This window comes from Sinocyclocheilus rhinocerous, unplaced genomic scaffold, assembly GCF_001515625.1.
Source record: "Sinocyclocheilus rhinocerous isolate Xijiao unplaced genomic scaffold, SAMN03320098_v1.1 scaffold786, whole genome shotgun sequence".
NCBI classification, from domain to species: domain Eukaryota; kingdom Metazoa; phylum Chordata; class Actinopteri; order Cypriniformes; family Cyprinidae; genus Sinocyclocheilus; species Sinocyclocheilus rhinocerous.
Genome location: NW_015661881.1, coordinates 211,566 through 226,758, shown reverse-complemented (window position 1 = coordinate 226,758; position 15,193 = coordinate 211,566). Strand labels below are relative to the sequence as shown.

The following is a 15,193-nucleotide window of genomic DNA, read 5'->3' as shown; positions in this document are numbered from 1 at the left end:
TGGGCCCCCCCCCCCAGTTTTGAGCACTTCGGTTTGAAAAGACCCTTTAATATGGCGGCCATGATTGTTTTCACTCCGAAGTGCCCTTCAGAGGGTGATATATCCCGTTTGGAACGCACCGCAGATCGGGACTACGGCGCACAGAGCATGAATTATTTGATTTAGATCGGAACTTCGGAGCAGGTTCGCAGATCTTTTGATTCAGATCGGTACTTCAGAGCGTGGAGCGCGAATCCATTGATTCAGATCGGGATTTTGGTGCGCTTCGTGAATTATTTGATTCAGATCGGTAGGCTACTTCAGAGCGCTTATTGCAAATTATTAATTGCGAACGCGTATTGCGAATCATTTGATTAGATTGGAACTTCGGAGCGGGTTCGTGAATCATTTCGCGAGTTGAATGATTTGCTATTCGCGAACCTGCTACAAAGTCCTGATCTAATCCAAATGATTAATCGGGACTTCGCGTGTTGTGAATAATTAATTATTCAGATTGGGACTACGGAATGCCGATCGCGAATCATTTGATTCAGATTGGAACTTTGGAGCACGGATCACGAATCATTTGATTCAGATGGGTCTTCTGTGGGGGTTCGCAAATCATTTGATTCAGATCGGGACTCAGCGGGTTTGCGAATCATTTCGCGAATTGAATGATTCCATTGATTCAGATCGGTGCAGGTTCGCAAATCATTTGAAGATCGGGACCAGTGTTTGGGAAAGTTACTTTTAAAAGTAATGCATTACAATATTGCGTTACTTCTTAAAAAAGTAACTAATTACGTTACTTCGTTACTTTTTATTGAAAGTAACATTTTGCGTTACTTTTTAAATCTGGGCTGGGCTTGCTTGTTTGCTTTTAATATAAAAAGTTATATTTTTGGCAAATGTAAAAGCCCTTTCACACCAAAAGCCTCAGGCTGAAGGAAATGTAAATTCACGTCTGTACAGTAGAACCAGAGGCGGACAGTAACTAAGTACATTTACTTGAGTATTGTACTTAAGTACACTTTTTGAGTATCTGTACTTTACCTGAGTATTATTTTTTCTGGGAACTTAGGAAATTTACTTTTGGTACTTAAGTACTTTTAAAAGCAAGTACTTCTGTACTTTTACTTAAGTAAAAATCTGTCTTTACAACTTTTACTTGTAATGGAGTAATATTTGACAAGCAGTATCTGCACTTTCGCTCAAGTAATGGAGTTGAGTACTTTGTCCGCCTCTGCACACCTGTGAGTTGGATGGATAACATGGGCACAGGAGAGCTTTCAATCAATAAATGGGGAAAAAAAGTAACTGTATTTAACTGTAACTGTAAAAGTACTTATTTGAAAAAGTAACCCACAGTAGGTGGCGATATGCGCAAAGATTGCAACTCGCCATAAAACTAAGAAGAAGAAGAAGAATCATTTGATTCTGGACTTCGGAGCAGGTATCGCGAATCTTTTTCTCTGATTGTTGATTGTCTGATGTTTTTTTTTATTAAACAGTACAAAACATCAAAGTACAGTTATAAAAACAAAGAAAAAGAAAGGAAGACTACACAAATACGAACGAACCCCTTATAGGTTTTATTAGCCAATAGTAAAAGTGTAACCATGTTTTTTTTTTCTAGTTAAGTTTTCCTCTATCAAAATAATAATAAGTATTATTATTATTATTATTATCATCAACATTATTTAAAAATTTTCTTACACTTAATGCATTATTAATTAATCTGAAGTTATCATCTATTAATATTAATTCACATTATTATTGTTATTAAAATGACATACCGACACAAAATGCTTGATAATTCATCTGGAAATGTCGAGTTCCTCTCTGCAGTTGTCCTGTAACAGTGCAGCAGGATCTCAGAGGAAGTGTGTGAGTCTGAATCACTGTGTGTGGAAGGACCGTCATTCAGAGAAGAAGCAGTGAGGGAATACGAGTCAGTTATCATGTTTATTTTGACTCACTGACGGAGCATGAGAGCACCATTTACCAGACTATGCAGCTGAAAACAAGCGGTGAGGAAATTAAAATATGAAATTACATTCTGTATGGTTATGATAGTGTTAATATATCAAAAGAGCACGTTCAGACAATTGTTTTAGTAATAACTGTAAATATTACACACTAGACCGGTAACGTTAATTCCTTAAGAGGTGCTTCAGATTATTTGTATATTAATAAATTAGTTTATAAAATAAATGAAAAGAAAAAACGCTGTTAAACGTGATTATTTACTAAAATGTTTACATTTGTGTGTTTTTTTTTTTTTTTAGAAATCGCTCATAGTAACCTGACTTGAAAGATAAAGAAAAACAATATTTTTTTCACAAACATGTCTGATATCATGAAACTCACAAAAACTGAAACATTTTTGTTAGTTGTGCCTGTAAATGTAAGCAGTGCCCAAGTGCAGCGGAATCTGTTTTGAATCTAACCTATGTGTTCCAGCGGTAGGCCCCACACCATCCTGCGGCTTTCCTACTTTGAGTGAACGGAAAAGAGTGTCCTAGTTTGGCTTTGGACCGCTGGACGCCGGTGCGCCGTAGTAACCGCTTGAGTGCAAGAGCGACATCTGGCGTAAAAAGTCATCATGACAGGTATGAGCTTCAATGATTCTTCATTATTGAGGGTCCAATTCATGTGAAGTACATACATGTATTTGTGTAATGAATCGCTGCAAAAAATTACCATGGTAAACTAGTAACTACATTATTTATGTTTGAAACTGGTTACAATAGTGAACTGAAATTAAAGTGATTTTGGTTTGAATACTGGTCCAGGTTTGGCTGTGCTGTTGGAGAAGGTGTGCAGGTATAAAATGTTGGCTTTATTTAAGAGTTACATGAAAAACTTTTAAATAGCTGGTTGGCATGCAGAGTAGGTTATGCGATTGTGTTTAACTGTCCACGTCAGTGTGTCTGATGGAAGCATTTATAGCCAGTTTCCCAGACACAACTTTAAATTGTCAATGCATAAACACCACAACTTAAAACTTTCCTGAAAAGTTTTAGCAGATCTTTTAAAGTCAGCATGAAATGGAAAGGCATCAATTTTATAATCTAATGTTTCTTTATGATCTTACTATGAACAATTTATCCATACATATGGATGCCTTTTTTTTCTTTTTTGACCTTATAATTTTTTCAATTTCATTTGCATTTAATCATTTAGCATTATTTAGAATGAATCATTTATTAATCAGTCTTCTGGTAAAATGGAAGACTTTCTCGTGACGTATTGGTTTAGGTGTAGTCACATTTACTGTTGCTCTGTGAACTTTTGCAAGGCAGAATCCAGTTATTTCAGTAGGAGTCTGTGCAATAGGGAATTTTGAATGAGGCATTAATCACGCAAACTTGTTACGCTGACCAACAGAAAGCTGCTTGGTTTGAAAGTGACTTAGTTGTGAGCTGTGCTTTATACATTGCTTGACAGACAATGGACTTTTTTTCTCACAAAATTTTGCTAATGTGCCTTTATGTGAACCTTTCCACTTCATCTGAACACTGTCCTTTCGTACAGTCATCTTTAGCTCTAAGCTATATAAGTTTGCCTCCAATCAACAACCGATGAATAGAACCGATTCCCTGCTTTATTCTTTTCTTTTTAATAAACAGGATGTACATCACAATACACAAGAAAGGAGCTGCTGCTACTTCAGTCACATTGCATCTTTAAGATTCTGTTTCTTATAGTCAGGCCTGAATGAAATCTGCAAACATAATTTTTCTTTCTGTGCAGATTTTGAGTGCTGTGCTATTAATTGTAGCTGAAAGCATTTGTAAATGACAGTTATTCCCATCCATTCTGTAGGATTTGGTGTAGTTTTTTTTTTTTTTTGTGCTGCATTCTGTGGACACAGATTCCTTTTGGGCCTACTTCTAGTCCTGTTTGCAAGGACAGCCCTTGGATTTGGCTGGTTGGCATCTCTCTCTCTCTCTCGCTCTCATTAATAAACATCTCACTGACACAATGAGTTCCACTATTCCTCCTCCGTCATTGTCCCAGTAAACTCCAGAGAGAAAGAGAGTGTGGGGGTTTGTCGGACCGAGGAGACGCTGTCAGTGGCAAGGCACAGGAATCTGCCCAGAGCTGAAGGGATGCCATGAGCTGAACAGCTTGCAAAAGACCCTGTGATTAACTTTAAAAAGAGAGACCTTCAAACCTGAGAGACATCAAGAACCAGGCGCTTTACAGGAGACCTTGTTTGCCCTCTTAAAAATCAAGATTTTGAAGGATTTAATAATATTATTTCGGCGATTTGTGTAGTGTTTGATGGGCTAAGGTTTTTCAGAGAATTTCTAATTGAGGTGAATGCTCAGCATTGGATCAATTTGCTAATTTGCTGTCTGCATTTTGTATTTTAGCACATTAGAGGATTATGTGAGTTGCAAGAGGGCAGGCTGCTTTTACATTGATTACTTTCATCCATGGGTTTATTTAGATAACCAAAGGACGATATTTTGGTGACTTTAAGAGTTGTTTGTGAGTGTTGGAGCTGGTGTTCTTATGCCCATGGCTGTCCCTGAACCTGTTGCCACTCGGAGGTTGGCACTGGACTGTCGTACCCTGCTGGATCACCGCCCGAGTCGTGGTAAGAGGTCCTGTCTCTGCCAGGATACTGATGTATTCTTCTCACAGAATCAGATTCTCTCAGTTGAATGGTATTGTGCTCATGATGCAACTCTAGTATGATGTCATTGCACAGTTTTTAAGTACATATGCTTTGATTAAGAATTTCCAACTTTTTTTATTTAATCTTTTGAGGTAAATATTGTATGGTTTTGGGTGAGAAGACAAGTGCAAAATTTAAAAGTGTCATCTGCCAATGCAAAACTGATGCAAGAATGTTGTTGTTGGTGGTTGCCAGGGTGTTGCTATGCAGTTGTTCCGAGTCATTGCTAGATGGTTGCCGGGGTATTCTGCGTGGCTGCTAAGTGAATTTTTACAAGCCCTAAGTCAAAAGTACCTTTCTAATCAAATTCCTCGCAAATGATGACAGTGCAGAGGTACCTGGATGCTGAAATCATGGCAGATATATTTATTGCGTCGTCATGGAAACCCCATCTGTGACTGACACTTGGCATCTGCGCTCTGGATGGTTTTAATTAAGCTAAGTTGCTAATTAGCCAAGCCAAATTCCTGTGTAAATGTCACTCGGCTGTTAGTGGATTATGTCAGATTTGCTGTCAGATTTGCTTTGACATTCAAAAAACATAGATTGCTATTTTTACCAGGGACTGAATCTTCATTTTCATTTTTGACTTGTAGTGTTACTTATATACTACTATAGTATTTATTCATATGTATTATTATTATTATTATTGATAAAAATATTGATAATAATAACCATAATAATATTATGCCATATTTTTGTATTTTGAATTAGCTTTTATTTTTATATTTTCAATTATCATTTAACTTTTAATTTAACAATTTTTCAAAAAAAAAAATTCAACAATTTTTTTGTTTTTTGTCCTTTTTTGTTTGTTTATATACATACTTAAATGTACTGGAAAAATGAAATGGAAATACATTTTATATATATATATATACAGTATATATATATATATATAAATTAAAAAATATTTTTATGTCAGTTTTAATCATTTAAGTACTCAAACTTATTTTATTTCAATTACTTGACACGGCAAGTTTGTTTTTTATCTATTATTTTATTTTAGCTTTATTTAAAAAAATGTTTAGATATAATCATAACATGATGTCATTGTTTATTGTGGTATTGCATATCTCTTGCAGTGTCTAGTGCCACTTCCAGCAGGATTTTTAGCATGTGTGAAAGCCTACACATTAGCTGTGCTGTTTGTGTGTCGCATGTTTTCCACAGCACAGAGAGAGTGTAGGAGGAGAATGATGGATTGCAGGAGGAAAACCATGCCGTCTGAAAGAGAGAGACAAAAGCTATGTTTGGAGTTGCATACTAACATACTGCTCTAAAGCCCTATTCTGGCGGTAATTATTTCTCAGGGCGATATAATGTAATTTCAGCTTTTACAGGTAGTAGTTGGTGATTTAATTGCCATCTGATTGGGAAATGACAGTGTTTTTCTCTGATGTCCCTGAAAATCCCTGGCTGAATTAACTGCCTTTAGACAAACTCCAGGGTCATGTAGGAATTTAATTCCTCTCTGAATCAAGAGTTTCAGAGGAGGAACTGATGGAAAAACCTTTTCTGACCTATTTTTTTGGCTATTTTTTTTTTTTACCACACTTGCATTTTTGAAATGGCAGAAATAGCTTCAAAAGGTGTTTAAAGCATAACCATTTCTTTTACATTTATATAGATCTCATATACACCAGTGGGTTTTGAATATTCAAAAATTTTTTGATTTATATAAATTAATTATATCGACTTTTTAATGTCGATACTAATAAGAAATGGTTCTTGAGAAACAAATCGTCATATTAGAATGATTTCTGAAGGATCATGTGACGATGAAGACTGGAGTAATGATGCTGAAAATTCAGCTTTGCATCACAGGAATAAATTACAATTTAAAATATGTTCAAAAAAGTTTGAAAACTTTTATTGTAATATAAAATATTGTAATAATATTTCATATAACTGTTTTACTGTATTTTTGATCAAATAAATGATGAGCTTGGTGACTTCTTTCAGAAACATAAACAACTTTTTTTTTTTTGTATTTTCAGAAATATATGACAATACAGACTAGACAAGACACGCTGCTTTTTACTTTCAAGACATTGTAGTGATGTTTCTTAAAAAAAAAGCATATTTAGATTTAAAATTTTCCCAAGTTTCATGTAGTAAAAATCAGCAGTATACATTGTATAAGCAGTACACTAGTATTTGATTCCGAACACAACCAGAGAAAGAGAGAGATGTTGAGAATCTAAGAAAGCGGGAGGAGCTTCTGCCGAGAATGAATGAGCACATCCCACTCTCTCATCCTCTCTCTCCCTCTCCCTCTCTCTCTCTAGCCCCTCCCTCTTTGAGTGGTGATTGGCGAGCAGAAGGTGTACACTCGTGCGTGTAAAATGAGCGTTATTCTTTTGAGACCTGCTGGCGCAATAGCCAAGGTCATCCCAGCAGCATAGCTTCCCCATCACTGTCCACTAGTATGTGCGATCGCTCCTGTTGTGTATCGCATCACTTTCAGCCGTCAGAGCAGCAGACCGCATGTGTGTGAGCGTGTAGGCTCAGTGTCTCCAAAAATCTCTCTGCAGCTGCATCTAAGAAGCTGCAGGGAAGGATTGAGAAGAGAGAGCAGCTTTACTGACATCAAGAGCAATGTATGGTAAGCGCTGAGCTTGTGTGTGTGTGTGGGTTCTGCAGGGGTTTGTGTATAATAAAGGGAAACCGGAATCTTCCCTGACTGCATTCCTTGAGCTCTCAGGCATGACTTCTGTTTAGTACATTCAGTAAGTCCTGATAAACCAAAGAGTTAATGCTGCCAAACAGACGCTGTCATGAGATTGCTTTATGGTAGGTTTGTTTGATCGCAGGGTTTCTTATGTTGTTAAGTTTTCTAAGTGTGTGTTTGTTTGATCTGCTGGTTTGTCATGGAGATTTTAGCTGATAGGTCATTGGCAATACAGCACATTGTGTACGTTTGATGACCCTTCAGTGCGGTTAGTGATTGTGGTGTTAACAGATCACATTACGACTGGATGTTTATCGATCAGAACACAATTCACCTCGTGATGACAAGTTAGCATGTCAGCTGATCATGTCACAAGAGAACTGATTAATGCAATCATAGTTAGTCACTATTGCTCTTTTATAGCTCAGGAGACTTAATGGATTTCTTGTGTTATAAATCTCGTAATGTTTTGCCTTTCCCCTGAGGTCCCGCTAAGGCTTTTGCGCTAAAACACAGTCATAGTTTAAACCATTTTCATGATTTTTTGACACCTACAATCATTCAAAGCAGCTTTTCTGAAAATGCATAGAAAGTTTCCAGTTTCACAAAAATAATCTCATCTGTGTGACGTCAGAAAGTTGAGGAAGTACAGTTTCAGTAAATGGTTTAAGATGGTTGGGATCTCTTCTGAATCTGTATTCTATATTATGTAATGTCATGTCATGTCATGTCATGTTTTTATCAAATTTTATGCAAATATCGCATTAAAAAATGCTAAGATGCACATCAATTCTAAGCAGCGACTTCCATTTTTATTACAGATATTTTGCACCCGTTTCCCAGGAAATTACCATTTTATTCTCCTCAACACATGGGATGGATTTTTATAACACTTACATATCATTCACTACATTGGCTCTGTGATTGTACTCTGCACAATGACAGTCTAATCTCATCTAATGATTATTGTAGAAATAGAAATATTTTTCATCTTTACTCATATATTGCTGTTGGACTTAGCCATTTGAAATCATTTGATTGTCTCTGATGGGCATCTGATGGTTTCAGGTAGAGGTGTGTGTGTATACTGGAGATATCTACTGAGGCGGCCCTCTCTCCTTGCATGTAAAAATAGAAGAATGTGGGCTCTAGCTGTGTGTTATATAACATCACTGAAGGGCAGGACAGCATCTCCTAATGCTGACCCATTGAGCTCTTCACATTGCTGTTTGTGTTTGTGTTTGCCCTTGTGTTTGTGCAGATGTACCTCTGTACTTGTAGTTAGATTTCACTACAAATAGTGAAATTGATATGTAGAAACAACTGATTCTCAGTGTCTTTCAAACAATGGTGTAAGGTTAGGGCCAGTGGCAGATGATTCACGTTATGCTCTGCTCTCAAATCTATCTAGCTATCTTAAAGGGGTCATATGATGCTGCTAAAAAGAACATTATGCTGGGCTGATTGTGAATTTACACAGGTGTCTGAGAGAGGAAGTAGACAGTTTCTGCATTCAGCCTTGAGACTCAGCCCTAAAAATGCCTCGTGAGCAGCACTGATTGCTGATGACTGACAGTGAGTGTACGTGTGATAGAAAAACTGTTTAATCCTCATGTACCCACATATCTTGATAGTGTTATTATGGCTAAAGTGAAGGCTATTTGGCTACTTAACAACTTGGACTTATAATATTAATATTTTACTGTCTTACTCATAGATTGTCCTAAAGCTTTCACTTTTTGGATTAGTTTATTAGTCTAAACAATTGGCCTTGAAACAAGGGCGAACACTGTACAGACCCCCTTAAATTTTTCACTTTTTGTTATATTGCAGCCATTTGCTAAAATCATTTAAGTTAATTTTTTTTCCTCATTAATGTACACATAGCACCCCATATTGACAGAAAAACACAGAATTGTTGACATTTTTGCAGATTTATTAAAAAAGAAAAACTGAAATATCACATGGTCTTAAGTATTCAGACCCTTTGCTGTGACACTCATATATTTAACTCAGGTGCTGTCCATTTGTTCTGATCATCCTTGAGATGGTTCTACACCTTCATTTGAGTCCAGCTGTGTTTGATTATACTGATTGGACTTGATTAGGAAAGCCACACACCTGTCTATATAAGACCTTACAGCTCACAGTGCATGTCAGAGCAAATGAGAATCATGAGGTCAAAGGAATTGCCTGAAGAGCTCAGAGACAGAATTGTGGCAAGGCACAGATCTGGCCAAGGTTACAGAAAAATTTCTGCTGCACTTAAGGTTCCTAAGAGCACGGTGGCCTCCATAATCCTTAAATGGAAGACGTTTGGGACGACCAGAAGCCTTCCTAGAGCTGGCCGTCCGGCCAAACTGAGCTATCGGGGGAGAAGAGCCTTGGTGAGAGAGGTAAAGAAGAACCCAAAGATCACTGTGGCTGAGCTCCAGAGATGCAGTCGGGGGATGGGAGAAAGTTGTAGAAAGTCAACCATCACTGCAGCCCTCCACCAGTCGGGGCTTTATGGCAGAGTGGCCCGACGGAAGCCTCTCCTCAGTTCAAGACACATGAAAGCCCGCATGGAGTTTGCTAAAAAACATCTGAAGGACTCCAAGATGGTGAGAAATAAGATTCTCTGGTCTGATGAGACCAAGATAGAACTTTTTGGCCTTAATTCTAAGCGGTATGTGTGGAGAAAACCAGGCACCTGTCCAATACAGTCCCAACAGTGAAGCATGGTGGTGGCAGCATCATGCTGTGGGGGTGTTTTTCAGCTGCAGGGACAGGACGACTGGTTGCATTCGAGGGAAAGATGAATGCGGCCAAGTACAGGGATATCCTGGATGAAAACCTTCTCCAGAGTGCTCAGGACTTCAGACTGGGCCGAAGGTTTACCTTCCAACAAGACAATGACCCTAAGCACACAGCTAAAATAACGAAGGAGTGGCTTCACAACAACTCTGTGACTGTTCTTGAATGGCCCAGCCAGAGCCCTGACTTAAACCCAATTGAGCATCTCTGGAGAGACCTAAAAATGGCTGTCCACCAATGTTTACCATCCAACCTGACAGAACTGGAGTGGATCTGCAAGAGGGAATGGCAGAGGATCCCCAAATCCATGTGTGAAAAACTTGTTGCATCTTTCCCAAAAAGACTCATGGCTGTATTAGATCAAAAGGGTGCTTCTGCTAAATACTGAGCAAAGGGTCTGAATACTTATGACCATGTGATATTTCAGTTTTTCTTTTTAATAAATCTGCAAAAATGTCAACAATTCTGTGTTTTTCTGTCAATATGGGGTGCTGTGTGTACATTAATGAGGAAAAAAAATTAACTTAAATGATTTTAGCACAAATCTGCAATATAACAAAGAGTGAAAAATTTAAGGGGGTCTGAATACTTTCCGTACCCACTGTGTATATATATATTTTTTTTTTCCATTATTGTAAATCTGCAATTCATGTTATTTTTTTCTTTAGACTTGTTCATTATTTATCTACAATGTAATATGTCTTCTTCTATTTTAGGTTCTTTATAACTGCTCATTTCTACGCTTAATGTTGGCAGATTGGACCCTGGTTATAATGAATCTTATTGACAATTTCATATATATGGCATGCGATATAATGTGATAAATCAAGATTAGTTGATGAACCTGATGCCTGTACAGATCAGATCCTAGAATATATTTTTAGCCCTGAAGATTAGATGCTTTTAAAGGCACTGAATCTATACATTTGTCTTTTGCTTTAAAAGCCTGTTTTATTTTGGGTAAAGGATGGTGCATGTTTGCTTTTGTTCGAAGCCATGCGGCATGAGAAAGAGGAGCAGATTTGTTTCTGATGGAGGAAACAGTTGGAGATGCTTCCCGCTGTTTGAGTGACCGTCATTAGCATCGTCTCCTTCCTTCCCTCCCTCTCTAATCTCCTTCCGTCTGGCTGTTTTTAATAAGCATTTTCTTCTCTCTCTCTCAGTATCAGTCTGTAGAGAATGTGTTCGGATGTATTGATTTCCCCCACAGCTTTGCCCCTGTGACACAGTTTGGTTGGCCTTTTGACACCACAGATTAATCGATGGTGACAGTTCTGTCAACATCACAGATTCTGGTGCAAGAAAAGGACACAGAGAGTTCACGCTTTCCCATCTGTGGCTAAACTCTTGCTATAGTCTTGTATGCTACAGAGAAAAACTGCTTGATAAATCACAGAATATGAGCCGTTCTGCTGTCTGAGAGTATTAGTGGTGTTAGTGTAGTGTTCTGCTGTGCAGTATGTGAAATGCATAATTTGTCAGTGTGAAAAAAAACCTGCCAGACATCAACAAGGGAAGCAGAAACTCTATGTAGCCAGGAAACATACAACTAGGGAACATCAGTGACTACATGAAGTGATGAATGCTAATTAGTCATTATTAACTAGATTAACTATAGACACAGCTCCATTTTCAGAATGGGAAATGACCAGTTTTCAGAAATATAATTTGGCCTTTTAGGCCACTGCTATGGTAACATTGAAAATCTTACCAAAATCTTTCAAAAAATGAAAAATCATTTTTTTATGTCTTGCAAACATATATGTTTGGTTTTCTGTGATGAGATTGTTGTTAATTCTGCTTGTTTTATCACCAATATAATGTTATCTAGCTGGCTAAAATAGATGAGGAAACTACAAGTTAATCATGTATGCTTTACATTGTATGCCATAGTTTTCCAGCAAAGGTGTGTTTATAAATTGAGTTAATTTATGGCTGTATAATTTCCAGCTTTTGCAGTTATTTTGCAAAGAAAACCTCTTTAAAACATTTTTTGTAAAGATTTTTTTATTGTTTTGTCATGAACAATGTATAAAAAAACGTTTTCTAGAAAATATAACAATATAAAAATGTTGAATATAAAAATTTAATTCATGCTTATCCTTGAATAAAAGTGTCAGTTAAAAAAAACAATCTTGACCCAAACAGTAGCGTATTTTGTCATTTAGTCAATGACTGGCCGGCAGAAAACATCCTTCCTGTTAAGCCTTGATTGTTTTTTTTATTTTTATTTTATTTATTTCTTTTTTTAAATTCAGCAAAAACACAGATTTTGCACCAAATTGTGATGTTGGTGAAAAAAACTCTGAACAGGTGCAATATAAACAGAACTATAAACCATGTGTATTGGTTTCATTTTATGTCAAGGAAGAGCCAGCTGTGTAGTTTTATACTCGTATGTAGAGAATGTGCCGGTGTGTTTGCTTAAGATGTTGAGCTGGTCATGTGGTGGATCACCATACGATCTAGTTTCAGTGAAAACAGAGCAGCCTCAGCCTTGGCTAGTCAAGCATGTGTGCCAGTGCCTATCACGACAAAGGTTAAAGTTTGTGTGCTTTATTGGCTTCATTGGTGTGACAGATAACACTGCATGTGCTTTATCAAACCAGCCTCAGACCATGAATAACAAAAGATGCAAAAATAAAGTTTTCTGCATTAAAAACCATCTCTCTGTGTCTTTATCTGTTATAAGATGGAGATTTAATGAGTAGGAGAGAGACACAAGAAGGAAACAGCTGTTTGTGAGGGGGTGGTAGCACTGGCTGTCAGTGTGGTGCCATCTCTGTCTGTTCATGTGGGTACAGAGTCACGGCGCAGTGCAGCAGCTCTCCTTCACTCACGTGGCAGCAGCATTATCATAAAACCTATAAACCCTAAAGGAGTAGTTAAGCCAACAATGGAAATTCTGTCATCATTTACTCCACTTCATGTCTTTCCAAACGTGTATGATTCACAAAAGTGTTTAGCAGAATATCAGAGGTGCTCTATTACATGAAACGAAGGTGGATGGGGACTGGGGGCTTTCAAGCTGCAGAAAAGAACTAAAAAGCACCATAAAAGTATCATAGTAGTCCATAAGTCTTCTGTAGCCTTAGATGGAGTTGTTTGTGGCAAGGGTGTATGTTTGACATAACGGCAGACAACGGACATTTAATTGTTTGATCAGAATTATTGCTTGGGAAAATGTAGTAGTCACTGGATATTCGCGATCCCGCTCTGAAGTCCCGGTCTAAATCAAATGATTCAAGATACGCGTACCGGAGTCCCGATCTGAATCAAAAGATTTACGAACCCGCTCCAAAGTACCGATCTAAATCACCAATCTAAATCAAATGATTCGCGATCCACGCTCCGTAGTCTCGATCTGAATAATGATCCGTGACACGCGAAGTCCCGATCAATCGTTTGATTTAGATCAGGACTTTGGAGCAGGTTCACAAATCGCAAATCATTCAATTTGCAAAATGATTCGCGAACCGCTCCTAAGTTCCAATCTGAATCAAAAGATTCACGAACCCACCCACTCTGAAGTTCTGACCTAAATCAAATGATTTTCGATACACAAAGTTCTGATCTAAATTAAATGATTCGCGAGCCTGCTCAGAAGTCCCAATCTAAATCAAATGATTGGTGATACACGCTTTGAAGCCTCGATCTGAATCAAATGATTCGCAATATGCGATCCGATTGGAGGGCTTAGAAACAGTGAATCATTTTGCCCGTTTACTTAGTGAAAACACTCCATTAATATGAAGAGCTGCACCTCAAAATGCATGTTGGATGGAATGTGCATTATGATTGACTTAGTAGCTTAATTCGCTATATTTTAAATTGACCGCTGCAATTTAATTGGTGACCGTTCAATAGAAAATCAGTTGAAAGCATCCAGTCATCTCATCTCATACCATTGAAGTGAATGTTATTTCAGATGCAGCCGAAATTACAACAACAGCGGTTACATACACATAGATTTAATTATTTGATCAAAATTATTGCTAGGGACAATTTAGTAGTTGCTGGATATTGATAGGGACATGTCCCTAGCATCCCTATTAAATTCTACCCCCTTGGTGTGTGGATCAAACTGAAATTTGATTTTCGAGATCTCGCATCGTTCAGAAGTTAGGGGTCAGTAAGGCTTTTTTTACTGTATATTTAGCAAGCATGCGTTAATTTAGAATAGAAGTGATAGTCATTTATAATTTTACAAATGATTCCTATTTCAAATAAATGGTGTTCTTTTGAACGTCCTATTCATCAAAGAATAGAAAAATAGGCAAAAATATTTAGCTGTTTTCAACATTGATAATAATAAGAAATGTTTCTTGAGCATATTAGAATGATTTCTAAAGGATCATGTGACACTGAAGACTGGAGTAATGATGCTGAAAATTCAGCTTTGCATCACAGGAATAAATAACATTTTAACATTCAAATAGAAACAGTTTTTTTTTTTTAATTGAATATTGAATGTTTTACTCTATTTTTGATCAAATAAATGCTGCCTTGGTGAGCATAAGATGCGGTACGATAATATGCATTACTTATAATTACACTATATTCCAAGTCTTCTAAAGTCATATGATCGCTTTGTTTCAGAAAATATATATAAAAATTTAAGTCATTATTTGCAGTCTTTTACTCTGTCACATCTTTAAAATTGCATTCCCTTTATATTCTTGTTTGCTTCAAGATTTAAAAAATGGCGAATCCTGACTTAAAGGGGTCATATGATGCTACATGCACTTTTACAAGTTGTTTGAACTGAAATGTGTGTTGGCAGTGTGTGTACACAACCACCCTATAATGATAAAAATCCAGTTAATGCATTAACTAAGGTTAACTAATTAGGTCTTATTGTAAAGTGATACCTATTGGTCTTTATAGTTCTTTTGCACTTTAATCTGTGTAAAACTTTTAACTTTATACATTTTTCTGTATTGCTTTATTGCATTTAAATGTTCAGTTATTTTTGTTATAAGAAAAACGTTATTAAACCTGTTATACTGTATTATGACAGCACTTTTTTAAACTAAATTTCAATATCGAGATAA

The 15,193-nt window shown here is 37.0% G+C and overlaps 1 protein-coding gene across 1 annotated transcript in view; it reads left to right on the top strand.

Moving 5' to 3' along the window:
* Nucleotides 1–4,478: 4,478 nt before the first annotated feature.
* Nucleotides 4,479–15,193, top strand: part of efr3bb (EFR3 homolog Bb (S. cerevisiae)) — a 35,318-nt gene continuing 24,603 nt past the window's right edge. Inside the window, exon 1 of the mRNA XM_016536440.1 lies at nt 4,479–4,588. Coding sequence (XP_016391926.1) covers nt 4,504–4,588 — 85 coding nt within the window. The 5' untranslated portion in view covers nt 4,479–4,503. The remainder of the gene's footprint in view (nt 4,589–15,193) is intronic.